We start from the raw sequence: 14,123 nt of genomic DNA, 5'->3' as shown, positions 1-14,123 counted from the left end.
AAAGCTTGGCAGATCTATTTTTAATTATTTTTAAACAGTAATCTTACTTGAAGCCATGTCTCCGCAATATTCTTTCTTTCAGGAGTGCTAGTTCTGCAAGGTTCGCAGGAGAGCTTCTGTAAAGTTTGGAAGGTAGGAGACGAGGTACTGGCAGAAGTAAAGCTGTGAGGATGGGGTGTGAGTCGTGCTTGGGTAGCTCAGTTGTTAGAGCACTTGCCCGTGAAAGGCAAAGGTCCCGAGTTCGAGTCTCGGTCCGGCACACAGTTTTAATCTGCCAGGAAGTTTCAGTAATCTTACTTGTTTTCCTTGTACGCAAATTTCACAAGGTAAGTTAACAACTGTTGCATTCCTTTACCCCCATTGCCATACTTTTTAACAAGGTCATACTTTTCCCATTAAGATGTCGGAGTCTTCAGTGCCATAAAAAGTTTTTGTTGAATATACTGAATAACTATTTCCAACTCGAAGAATGTCTAATTTATGTATACCCCTTTCTTTACTTGCTGTGGCTATCCTGCTGCTGCTCTGATCGATTATTTCTGCACCATTTAAATCAGACGTTACCTTGTTGCCCTTATTCACTATTTCACTAACTAAAAGCAAATTTGTAGCAACATTTTTCACATAATGTGCATCAAGTGCTGTAATATCTTGTGATTCTTCTTTAACTTTTCAGTTAAAGTTTACCTTTCCTGCCAGTTTACATTGTAACAGAGAACCATCCACTGCTGAAACACCAATATTTGTTTTTGGGAATCCAGGGACCAGACTACTCTTAATTTCAGTTTTATCATAAGAAAAATATGCAGTACGTGCCTTTCCTTTATTGCTTGGATTGCTTGCCTTCCCTTCTGGATTTTTTGAAAACTCACTTTTTTCTTGTGTAGCCTACTTATTTTTCCTATGCAGTACAATGCAAAATGTCCCATTCCTTGGCATTTATAACATCAAGTACATATCTTCTGTTTGTACTTTCAACGTAAAGTGGTTTCCTTGTCCTGGATAGGATATTCTTGTACATTTGTAACTTCTTGTAATTCTTGACTATTATACTGTCACCTGTATTTGGTAGCCCTGAATTGTCTAAGCCCATTATCATGGGGGAATGCATATCAGTTAATCCCACTAGAAACAAGGTACTAGTCTTGGGTCGACAGAAGCGTCCGATCCCACGCGTCGGCTTTGACCCGTGACGTAAGGGTGTTGTCGTGTGTGACGTCATGACGGCGCGGAGTTTGGTTTGAGTGTGGCTGTCTCCAGTTCTGTTTTATCTTATTTTATTTACTTTTCTGATCTGTTCGTTCTATCTCGTGAGATTTTTTTTTTTTTTTTAATTTAAAAACACTTTTTACTTATTTTAATTATGTTTCCTCGAATTTCTGTTTTAGTTTATTATATTTATCTTTCTGATCTGTTCATTCTATCCCGTGAGATTTTTTTTAAAGACAAAAGGCACTAATCAGCTACTAAAGCATCTTTATCTTCTATGGGTTGCAGGGGTTACGACCCCTGGGGAGGTGGGTGGGTATTCATGCATGGCTGTCTTCACTTACACGTTGTAGCTACGCAAGGCGTCTAAATTTGTTTATATTTAGTTTGCCCCCCACCCAAAACACCCCATTTTCCGCGCTTGTCCCGTTAGTGTCATTAGGCTTCTTGTGGAAAGTGTGCGTGTGTTTGTTTTTGTTTCCGCCTTATTTGTGACGTCATGGGTCAAAGCAGACGGGTGGGATCGGACGCTTCCGTATTTCCCTAGTCTTTTTCAGCAATATCGAATCCAATATTTCTTACACTATTTGAAGTATAGGTGATTTTGTTTACGTAATCAACAACATTTTTATATTCATCTAATTGTGTGGTAGTGAGCTCTCTTAGCAAACCCACTGTCCTAATTAAACCTCAGCCTTCAAAAGCTCTTCTTAGATTGTCTCACACTTCCTCTGCTGTGCTGTCAATTTCCATATGAACGTAATTTACAGGATCGATTAGAATAATTAATTTGCATTTTGCCTTGCGATCTTTGTCTGGAAATCTAAATCTGTAACTTTAAGGATCCATCATGATATCTCAAAGATCATCCAACTGTTGGTAAGCTTCTACTGTGCAAACATCCAAATTGCATAATTCTCTCAACCCATGAGCTTCTCAATCTGCGGTATTTGGGCAGAAGCCATGTATGCAGTTGCAATATAATTACTGTAAATTACAAGCTACTCACAAACAATATTAAGTTTTCACCATTTACTAGTCAAACTTTTTCAATTCAATCTTTCCGGATCCATAACTTGTTGGATTTGATCAGTAACATAATGTTGATCAAGAAAAACTATTCAGGAACATATCTTTTATAATATTTAATGTGTTCTCAGCTGTACTCAAAGGCATATTACACAGAACATGTAGCATATATATCTGAGAATGCGTGTAATAGGTGAAGAGATTGTACACAATAGCTCATTGCTGACATAACAAATATTTCACTATTAAGTGCCAACATTTGTGCTTCAACTTTTTAAAACCTGAGTTTGCAGATTCCTTAAAGGTTAACACCCACTGTGTACTCAATTTTTTTTATAATGTGCGGAAGTTAAATCAGAATATAAGTTATCCAATTATATAACTTGCCTACCATTTCACCAATCCTTTGAATCTTAACGTGAGTGTCTTCTGACAAAATGCTATTGATTATTATCAACAATTTCGTCAGAAAAAATATACATGGGTATCAAACAACCCAAATCAGCAGTGCTCATACAGCCACACTTACATTTATTTTGTTGAACAGAAAGGTCTTGAGTGTGGGTGCAATACCCCCCACCCTGAATTAACTTGTTACATATCAGTTTGCATCTCGGACAAACTGTAATATTTTTTAAAATACAATTGCTTTTCTCATTTCATAATACTAGTCTGTATCCATCTCAGTTACCTATGTGACACTGACAACCTCATTCAGCCATTATAAGTATTTTATTCTTTGTAAGGTGAATTGGGGTTGAGGAATTTGATAAGAGTTATCGTCTGTGATCACTGACATAATGTTAATGGCTGCTGTGACGTCACTTTTTGGTTGTTTATATTCAAGTTTTGTTGTTACTTGACAAAGCCAGTATGGGGGGGGGGGGGGCTGACTCATCAGTAGCTTAGCCCATTTGAAAAAATTTCCACCAATATCGCATTGTAATCACCACGTTGTTTATGGCGTTCTTCGCGTGTTTCCTACGACAGTTGTCAGCGGTGGTGACTTATATCGAATATTGCTGTTTATCTTCAGATTGAGTGTTAGCTTTTGTTCATGCTGTGATTAGTTCAGTAAACAGTGATGTGGAAATGGAACAGCTGGTAAACATTCTCCAGGTGATGTAGGCAATAACGTAGTGATTAGAAATATGTACATTTAGTATTAAGATTTAGAAATACAAAATAAAATGTGAAGTGAGAGAAAATTTTGGAAATAAAATAAGAGCATAGGCGTCAAATTAAAATTAAAAGAGAGAAAGGAAAAAAGAAAAGAAAAGAAAGGGCCAACAAATAATGATAAATATATTGTTAGTTAGCTAACTTTTTTATTTATTACAAATGGTTCAAATGGCTCTGAGTACTATGGGACATAACATCTGAGGTCATCAGTCCCCTAGACTTAGAGCTACTTAAACCTAACTAACCTAAAGACATCACACACATCCATGCCCGAGGCAGGATTCGAACCTGCGACCGTAGCAGCAGCGTGGTTCCGGACTGAAGCGCCTAGAACTGCTCGGCAACAGCGGCCAGCTATTGCAAATGGAGGATAAAGACTGTGGTGCGTAGTATCTACAGTCATCATCATCATCATCATCATCAGTTATCTGCTATATTAGCAGGTCCTTTGCCTCTCCATTTTCTGCGATCCATTGCTTCCTTCTTAAGGCTGCTGTATGTTGTACTGTCCATCATGTCATCCAGTATCTGGAATCTCTTCCTTCCTCGCTTTCTTTTCCCTTCTACATAACCTTCTAAAACTGTTTTTATCAGTCCGTCATTCTTTCTTAATATATGCCCAATCCAATTTCTTTTTCTTCTCTTTATTACATCTAGTAACTGCCTTTTCTCTCCCACTCTTCTCAGTACCTCTTCATTTTTTACTCTGTCCATCCAACTTATTCCTTCCATCTTCCGCCATGTCCAGATCTCAAAAGCCTCCAGCCTTTCTCTGTCTTTTTTCCTCATAGTCCATGTTTCAGCGCCATATAGAAGAACACTCCATACAAGACATTTTATGAGTCTCTTTCTGAGTTCTCTGTCCATACCGCTGCAGAAGATTCTCCTTTTCTTATAAAACGCCTCTTTTGCCATTGCTATCCTTGTTTTAATTTCTGTGGTGCACGTCCAGTCGGTGTCTATCCTGCTTCCAAGATACTTAAAATTTTGCACCTGTTCTAGTTTTTCTCCATTCAGCACAATTTTTAGTTCCTTATTTCCTCCTATTGCCAATACTTTTGTTTTATTTGTGTTAATTTTCATTCCATATTTTTTTCCGTTAGTTGCAATGGTGTCCACCAAATCCTGTAATTCTTTTTCCCCTGTGGCTAGAAGGACCATGTCATCAGCAAATCTCAAGCACCCTACTCTTCTTCCTCCAATTTCTACTCCTTTGTCATCTAATGAGCATTGGTCAATCATATTTTCCAAGTACAGGTTGAAAAGAGTAGGTGATAAACAGCATCCTTGTCTTACTCCTTTCCCTAGTCTGATCCAGTTCGTACTTTCTCCTCTCACTTTTTACTGAAACTTTTTGATTAAGGTACAATGAGTTTATAAGTCTTCTGGTTTTCCAGTCCACTCTCTTTTCCCTCATAATAGTCGCCAGCTTGTCCCAAACCACATTGTCAAATGCCTTTTCTAAATCGATGAAGCACACATATAGGTCTCTTCCTTTTTCAATAAACCTTTCTCCTAAGATTCGTAGGAGCCCTATTGCATCTCTGGTGCCTGTATTCCGTCTAAAGCCAAACTGCTCCTCGCCGAGATTCTCCTCTATTACTTTTTCAGTACAGAGGATAAATTTATATAAAAAATTTTGGGCTGTGCATTTAATAATATTGCTTTTTTTTCATTGTGTCATAAAGTAGCAGTACGCTTGATTTTTTTTTTTTAGAATTTACCTGCCCACACATTCTTTCTCCCCATAATGTTAGTTTTATTCTTTGAATTTTCCTTTTGGAACAAAAGTTGTTTGAATGCCAAAAGTGAAATTAGGGTGTCAAAAGACATTGCATCATGTGCCAATGTTTGTAACATCATGCATGTTGAACAATGGGAACTGAATATTGTGAATTGTGAGGTGGTTGTCGGTAGCCAATCAGAATGCTCCTTCACAATTTCCTGTGGTTTGTAAATAAATTTAGCTGGTGTTGTGTTCCATTAGGTTGCAATTTAACCAGTTTGTTGAAATTTTTGGTAAAATTGCAAATAAGACGTACAGGTAAGTATTGCAATGATGAACGTATGTCTTGCGGCTGTACTACACATCATTTTGTTATGGCAGTAGTATTTTTATGTTGAGATTTGTTGGCTGTGCCATCTCCCAACCAAATTGTCACATTCCAACCTAACGCAGGCCTCAGGCTTCATTACGTGTCAGTTGTCCCAGCTCATCTAGTTTTCTTCCAGTCAGCAATAAAATATGAAAATAAGTAACCAACCTTAACATGTATAATAACCAGATCAGTGTTCTGGCACCCTCCATATCAGAAACAGATGTAATCAACTCATATCTTCTGTCGAAAGGAATCATTAGATTCAACGATTCTTATTGACTAGTGTATACCATCACCTGATTGACTATGACCAGCATCGGTGAATTGCCATCAGAACACCACACAAGAGCTGCTAACACTGTAATTGCATTTTAACCATGTAAAATGTCACATGAAAGAAATGTAGGTAAACTTCAGTAGAATATACATTATAGATGAGCATGCAAACCCAGTTAATTTTATACTAAACAGTTTTAGTTTTCCTTAACACAGTATTTAGAATGTCCTGCTTCAAGTGGACGTGCGTCATTGAATGATGTTCATATTGTGAACTTGGCTCTTGTCAGTGATGTTCAAGTGAAGAAAGAAGTGAACTCGGTACCAGAAGCTCCAGCTTCACTTAATTTGCAAAGAGTAAGTGTTTTTGTTAAATTAATATAACTATATTTTTACAGCTTGTTGAATGAAAACAAGTATCTAATTACAGAAGTACCTTTTTTCTTCTATTAATAAACTAAAATTTGGTTTGTTTAATATTCTAAAATGGCTTAAATTGATACATACTGTTTTAAGCTGCTTTTCACACTGGATCATCAGTACTCAAATATGTGATTTTACCTAGCTAAATTCGAGGGTACGGAAGCAGATAGAAGAGAAGAGAAGGCTTGTAGCATCACTAGCAGCAGGTGTATCTCCAGAGGGACAAAAACTTTTTCTGGCAATCTCAAGGACGTAAGTTTTAGAAGTATAAAATGAAACAATGGAAAGTCCAGTAAATAGAAGTATAAGATGAATATTTAAGTACTAATGATGAGCTATCTTCATTTTTTAAAAGTTTAAAATAATCAAGCTGTGTTAAGATGGAGATCTTAGAATACACAAAATGTAGTATTTGCAACACTGAAAATTTTGATCGCTGGTATCCTTTAATTAAATGATTAAAACGAGAGAAATTCACCACTACCTCAAATTTTATAAGTAGCAATCACCATAAGAGCTACATAGTGACATCCCCACCCCAAACCCAGCTGTCTTGCATTTTTCGTATTTGATGTACAATATTTTTAGATAATATGCACCAAAATATCTGTTGGAACTTTGTCTGTTAAGTAAAAAAGCTTTCTGAATTTACCTCACAGTTTATAAGATATGGAGCAAACATAGATCTCAGGCTGTGCTATAGACAAATATTTCTCCGCAGCCTAAATGGGCAAAAACATCTGACATTGTTGACAACTAGATCACTGATCTATCATGGGATATTGCCTTACCCATCATATGTAAGGCACTGATTGAGAAGGATTTAGGACAGAGAGACAATATAATTGTGGGCATGGTAAATAGCAGATTGTGATTCATTGAAAGAAATAAGGACATGGAAGTCTTCCATGAAGGTGATAATATACAAAATTGTCACCTAATGGCTTTGTGTGTATTGTGGCACCTGAGTTTCTCTTAATGTGTACAGGGTTACAGTTATTGAACTATATGAAAAAAAGTAAATTAATTACAAACTACAGCATGCACACACTTTATTCAACATGTAAACATCACTACAGATATTCGGATTTAGGTTATGACATGTTCTATCTGCATGACCCGCTGAAGTGTCAAAACATTGATGCTGTTGATGACCTCCTGAGTGGCTGTTTTCAGCTCAGCAGTAGTTTTGTGGTTATTGCTGTACATATTGCTTTAATGTAGCCCCACAAAAAGAAGTTGTATGTGTTTAGATCTGGAGAATGTGGCATCCCACCAAGGCCCATGCCAGTGGCCCTTAGGTACCCAAGAGCCAGAATGTGGTCCCTAAAGTGCTCCTCCAGGACCTCAAACACACTCCTGCTTCAGTGGGCTCAAGCTCCGCCTTGCATGAACCACATCATGTCAAAATCATGGTCACTTTGGATAATGGGTATGAAATCGTATTCCAGAACCTTCATGTCCCGTTCGGTAGTCACTGTGCCATCAAGGAATCTCACACAGATTATTACATGACTGGACATTGCACACCACACAGTCACTCATTGAGGTGAAGAGACCTCTTGGTGACAAAATGCAGGTTCTCAGTCCCCAAATGCTCCAATTTTGTTTATTGATGGACCAATCCAAATGAAAGTGGGCTTCATCTCTAAACCATGGTGAAACACAACCACTGTTCTATGGCCTTGGGACTGTACAGATTGCAAATAGCCTTTCGCTCCCTGTATTTTACCCCTGCCACCTTTAGAATTTGAAAGAGAACATTCCACTCAACATTGTCCAAAGCTTTCTCTAAGAAACGTAGGTTTGCCTTTCCTTAATCTATTTTCTAAGGTAATTCGTAGGGTCAGTATTGTCTCACGTGTTCCAACATTTCTGCGGAATCCAAACTGATCTTCCCCGAGCTCGGCTTCTACCAGTTTTTCCATTCGTCTGTAAAGGATTAGTGTTAGTATTTTGCAGCTGTGGCTTATTAAACTGATAGTTCGGTAATTTTCGCATCTGTCAACACCTGCTTTCTTTGGGATTGGAATTATTATATTCTTCTTGAAGTCTGAGGGTATTTTGCCTGTCTTATACATCTTGCTCACTAAATGGTAGAGTTTTGTTAGGCCTGGTTCTCCCAAGGCAGTCATTAGTTCTAACGGGATCTTGTCTACTCCCGGGGCCTTGTTTCGACGTAGATCTTTCAGTGCTTTGTCAAACTCTTCACGCAGTATCACATCTCCCATTTCATCTTCATCTACATTCTCTTCCACTTCTATAATAGTGTCCTCAAGAACATCACCCTTGTATAGACCCTCTATATACTCCATCCACCTTTCTGCTTTCCCTTCTTTGCTTAGAACTGGGTTTCCATCAAAGCTCTTGATATTCATGCAAGTGGTTCTTCTTTCTCCAAAGATCTCTTTAATTTTTCTGTAGGCAGTATCTATCTTACCCTTAGTGATATATGCCTCTACATCCTTATGTTTGTCTTGTAGCCATCCCTGCTTACCCATTTTGCACTTCCTGTCAATCTCATTTGTGAGACATTTGTATTCCTTTTTGCCTGCTTCATTTAGTGCATTTTTGTATTTTCTCCTTTTATCAGTTAAATTCATTATCTCTTCTGTTACCCAAGGATTTCTGTTAGCCCTCGTCTTTTTACCTACTTGATCCTCTGCTCACTATTTCATCTCTCAAAGCTACCCATTCTTCTTCTACTGTATTTCTTTCCCCCATTCTTGTCAATCGTTCCCCAATGCTCTCCCTGAAGCCCTCTACAACTTCTGATTCTTTCAGTTTATCCAGGTCCCATCTCCTCAATTTCCCACCTTTTTGCAAATTTTTCAGTTTTAATCCACAGTTCATAACCAATAGATTGTGGTCAGAGTCCACATCTGCCCCTGGAAATGTCTTACAATTTAAAACCTGGTTCCTGAATCTCTGTCTTATTATATAATCTATCTGATACCTTCCAGTATCTCCAGGCTTCTTCCATGTATACAACCTTCTTTTATGATTCTTGAACCAAGTGTTAGCTATGATTAAGTTATGCTCATTCTACCAGGCGGCTTCCCCTTTCATTTCTTAGCCCCAATCCATATCCACCTACTATATTTCCTTCTCTCCCTTCTCCTACAACGAATTCCAGTCAACCATGACTATTAAATTTTCGTCTCCCTTCACTATCTGAATAATTTCTTTTATCTCTTCATATATTTCATCAATTTCTTCGTCATCTGCAGAGCTAGTTGGCATATAAACTTGTACTATTGTGGTAGGTGTGGGCTTCGTATCTATCTTGGCCACAATAATGCGTTCACTGTGCTGTTTGTAGTAGCTTACCCTCATTACTATTTTCCTATTCATTATTAAACCTACTCCTGCATTACCCCTATTGGATTTTGTGTTTATAACCCTGTATTCACCTGACCAAAAGTCTTGTTCCTCCTGCCACCGAACTTCACTAATTCCCACTATATCTAACTTTAACCTACCCACTTCCCTTTTCAAATTTTCTAACCTACTTGCCCGATTAACAGATCTGACATTCCACACTCCGATCCGTAGAACACCAGTTTTTTTTCTCCTGATAACAATGTCCTCCTGAATAGTCCCCGCCTGGTGATCCGAATGGAGGCCACTTTACCTCCAGAATATTTTATCCAAGAGGATGCCATCATCATTTAACCGTATAGTAAAGCTGCGTGCCTTCGGGGAAAAAATTACGGGCGTAGTTTCCCCTTGCTTTCAGCCATTTGCAGTACCAGCACAGCAAGACCGTTTTGGTTGGTGTTACAAGGCCAGATCTGTCAATCATCCAGACTGTTGCCCCTGCAACTACTGAAAAGGCTGCTGCCCCTTTTCAGGAACCACACGTTTGTCTGGCCTCTCAACAGATACCCCTCCGTTGTGGTTGCACCTACGGTACGGCTATCTGTATCGCTGAGGCACGCAAGCCTCCCCACCACTGGCGAGGTCCATGGTTCATGGGGGGAAATTAAATTAGCAAGTGATTTTATACATAGAGATGGAGGTTTCTCTTGCTTATTCTCTGTGGAATTCTGCTCTCTCATTGTCAGAGGGATGGAGTTAATGCTATTTCATCTTCTGGCTATTAATTTTCAATATTGATAACATCTGACATTTGTCATCTTTGGTTTGGGGTTGCTCTATTGTTTACAGCATGTGTGTGTGTGTGTGTGTGTGGGGGGGGGGGGGGGGGCGCTTGTCCTCATCATTTCATCATCATTCATGAAAGTGAAAGTGGCGATATTGGACTGAGCAAAGGTTGGGAATTTGTACGGGTGCTGATAACCATACTGTTGAGTGCGCCACAAACCATTAGTCATCGTCATCATCATCATCATCAATTATACTACATGTTGGAAAATATTGTTGCAACTTCTCCGTAATAGCAGATAAGTGACATTTTACAAAATTTACCAGTTCCTGCTGATACCTACGGTACGCATGGGCAATGTGCAATGCACATTTCCTGGTCCTACGCCATCTTGAGTCTTGTTTCCCTTCAACGGGCAGCTGGATCCTGTTGTTAATAGCCTTCCTGCCAGTTGCGAACCATTCATCCTCATCATTGCCTTCTCTTGTCATCACTAGCTCTCTCCAGACTGCCTACAGATGTGTCTGAAGGGCACAAATCTCTTTCCTGCTTCACTGTTTGCCTTTTTTGCTGCATATTTTACATTATTATTTGTATTAGTAACACTGTCACAGAAGTATTCCACAAACTACATTGGGAAACTCTACAAGCAAGATATTACACATTCTTATTTGAATGTGTACTGGTGGGCCGGTGGGGCATTAATGTCTGGCAATATTCATTACATACTTTGTACAGTTTGTCTGTTTCCAGTATATCAGGTGATTTTATTTTTGATCTCTCAGATGTTGACTGAAGTTACTGTTGTGTTTCATGGAATAATTTAGCTTTTCCCAGCATATTTAACTCATGTATTTGCAGAAAATTTTGTTAAATAAAGTGTTTAATACAGCTTTTTGGATATATTTTCAGAATTAAGGATGTTACCTGGCAGGGCCCCAATATTTTGGTGTTTGAGCAAATAACCATCACTCCACCATATAAATTAGAAAATATTCGGGGTGATTCAGAGAGTAAAGCTTTTCTCCACATCCGAAAAGTGGTAAGCAAAAGCATAATAACATTATAGTTGCTTAAGCTAGGTGCCTTTGCTTCTTTGTTATTATTTACTTCTTTAGGAAAGTATTGATAACCTAAAATGAATAAATTTATTATGTATGAATGGTTTATATTTACCCACAAGTTTGATACAAGTTTTCTATGTGAATATATGGCAGCTGAATGAAGTTTGTTGAATGAAGCCATCAACATCCAGTTTTTTAAGCTCTCAGTTTTAGTATGTATGTCTCTTTATCATCATTTCTCTCGCTAAATGTGAAACGGGAAGTAATTTCAGTATTGTTCCTCTCTTGCATTTTGGAAAACAAGTAGCTTTTGTTGGTGGTATTGGCTACTAAGAATAGTGAGTTTGGAAACACAAATTTTGGGAAGTCCAGGTCTTTATTGTTGAAACATAAAATTTTATTTGTGCCCTGACATTGCATGGACACTGAATGGCTCGTGAGAATTACCCATAAAATTTTATTTGTGCCCTGACATTGCATGGACACTGAATGGCTCGTGAGAATTACCTGAAAATATGGCTACTATTTGAAGAATAAATCTGCATCTACATCTACATGGATACCTGCAAATCACATTCAAGTGCCTGGCAGAGGGTTCATTGAACCACCTTCACAATTCTCTATTATTCCAATCTCGTATAGCGCGCAGAAAGAATGAACACCTATTTCTTCCCGTACAAGCTCTGATTTCCCTTATTTTATCTTGATGATCGTTCCTCCCTATGTAGGTTCGTGTCAACAAAATATTTTCGCATTCGGAGGAGAAAGTTGGTGATTTGAATTTCATGAGAAGATTCCATAGCAACGAAAAATGCCTTTCTTTTAATTATTTCCAGCCCAAATCCTGTATCATTTCTGTGACTCTCTCTCCCATATTTCACGATAATATAAAAGATGCTGCCTTTCTTTGAACTTTTTCGATGTACTCTGTCAGTCCCACCTGGTAAGGATCCCACACCGCGCAGCAGTATTCTAAAAGAGGACAGACAAGCGTAGTGTAGGCAGGCTCCTTAGTAGGTCTGTTACATTTTCTAAGTGTCCTGCCAATAAAATGCAGTCTTTGGTTAGCCTTCCCCACAACATTTTCTGTGTTCCTTCCAATTTAAGTTGTTCGTAATTGTAATACATAGGTATTTAGTTGAATTTACGGCGTTTAGATTAGACTGATTTATTGTGTAACCGAAGTTTAACGAGTTCCTTTTAGCACTCATATGGATGACTTCACACTTTTCATTATTTAGGGTAAACTTTCTGTCAATTACTATGAACTGTGACCTCTCTGACAGGAAATCACAAATCCAGTCACATAACTGAGACAATATTCCATAAGCATGCAATTTCACTACGAGCCGCGTGTGTGGTACAGTGTCAAAAGCCTTCCAGAAATACGGAATTGATCTGAAATCCCTTGTCAATAGCAGAAGTGAACATTGATTACAGAGCTTCCAAAAATTTTGTCTCACTGCATTTGACACTCCTGAAGCAGGAAAAAAGGAAGCAGGTTGTGGCAACATTAGCTGCATACCCATTAAGAAACCTACAAAGAGCACCAGGGAAAAATTATTGATGCACGCAGTACATATTTTTGTCCTTTGAAATCAGTTCTCATATTGTTTTTGCAAGTTTTTTGAAAAAGCATATCTGTGACATTAGCTGTGCAATTGTATATCTATTCTCTGCTGCTTTCTGTTGTAACAACCATCTTCACAGGAAAAAAATAGTGTACATCAGTTGATCAAAAACACGTTTTCGTCAAGTGCGACATGTGCTTGATCTGTTGATGTATACTGCTTTTCTGCTATGAAGATGGTTGTTATGACTGAAACCAGTAGGATAAAACTATACAGTTGATGATGCGAATATGCTTTTTTCAAACTACTTGACAGTTGTGCACAGTAATCTAAGAAAAGTTTTATCTTTGCAAGTTTCTTGTAGACCAGTTCATACTTAAGGACCATATATTGGACACTATAGTTGGTTTCAATAAAAATTCTAGATAAGAGTCCCACATTTTTACCTGTTTTACACATCAGTCAAATTGGTAATATTAAGAGATGATAAAGACCTCAGTTTAAATTTTATATGCTTATCTTTCTGTTTATCATCTCATGGCAGAATCTTTTCCTTCTTTTGTCTCTATTTCTGTATAAAGATAACTGACACAAGAACTTGCTTGCCTGTTTTGCTTCTTCAATGACATCTATTACATCTATCCTCAGCGAATCATCACAACCTTTACAATGTATCCAGATAGCATCTGATTTCGTATTGCAGTCTCTGTTTCTTTCACTTACACTAATAAAAATGTAAAGCCTCAGCTTATACATATTTCCTTTGGGCAATAAAATAGGTCATTGCATATAAACTTCTGCAGCATTATTGGTCCTTCTCCTCATACTTGCAGTTTGTGATTTGTCATGATGAAACATCATCAATCAACAGTTCATCTTCAGGAAAAGACAAGAATTGGCTGCAACATCTCAGATTGATACTTAAAATGCTGTGCTCTCCTCAGAATTGCACAAGGGTCACTCCAAAAGAAATGCACACTATTTTCCTAAAAATACAGTTGTCATTCAGCATGTATGAAAGTTTTACAGTGTGTAGATACATCCTTCCCACTTGTAGTTCAACTTGTTCCCGTGAGTGGCACCGTCAGAGCATGTCTTCAAGATGGCTGCTACACTTGACTTTCATCAGAAGCAATGTGCTGTCGTAGAATTCCTGTGCTGT

At 38.1% G+C, this 14,123-nt stretch overlaps 1 protein-coding gene across 1 annotated transcript in view; it reads left to right on the top strand.

Annotated features, from left to right (window-relative positions):
- Positions 1-14,123, top strand: part of LOC124788069 (protein LSM12 homolog) — a 35,217-nt gene that overhangs the window by 5,260 nt on the left and 15,834 nt on the right. Inside the window, exons 2-4 of the mRNA XM_047255162.1 lie at positions 6,019-6,152; positions 6,361-6,470; positions 11,239-11,368. Of these exons, the coding sequence (XP_047111118.1) occupies positions 6,019-6,152; positions 6,361-6,470; positions 11,239-11,368 (374 nt within the window). The remainder of the gene's footprint in view (positions 1-6,018; positions 6,153-6,360; positions 6,471-11,238; positions 11,369-14,123) is intronic.

The sequence above is a fragment of the Schistocerca piceifrons genome, chromosome 3 (genome assembly GCF_021461385.2).
Source record: "Schistocerca piceifrons isolate TAMUIC-IGC-003096 chromosome 3, iqSchPice1.1, whole genome shotgun sequence".
Classification (NCBI taxonomy): Eukaryota; Metazoa; Arthropoda; class Insecta; order Orthoptera; family Acrididae; genus Schistocerca; species Schistocerca piceifrons.
The sequence above is the reverse complement of the archived record's forward strand: the minus strand, read 5'-3'. Positions and strand labels throughout refer to the sequence as shown.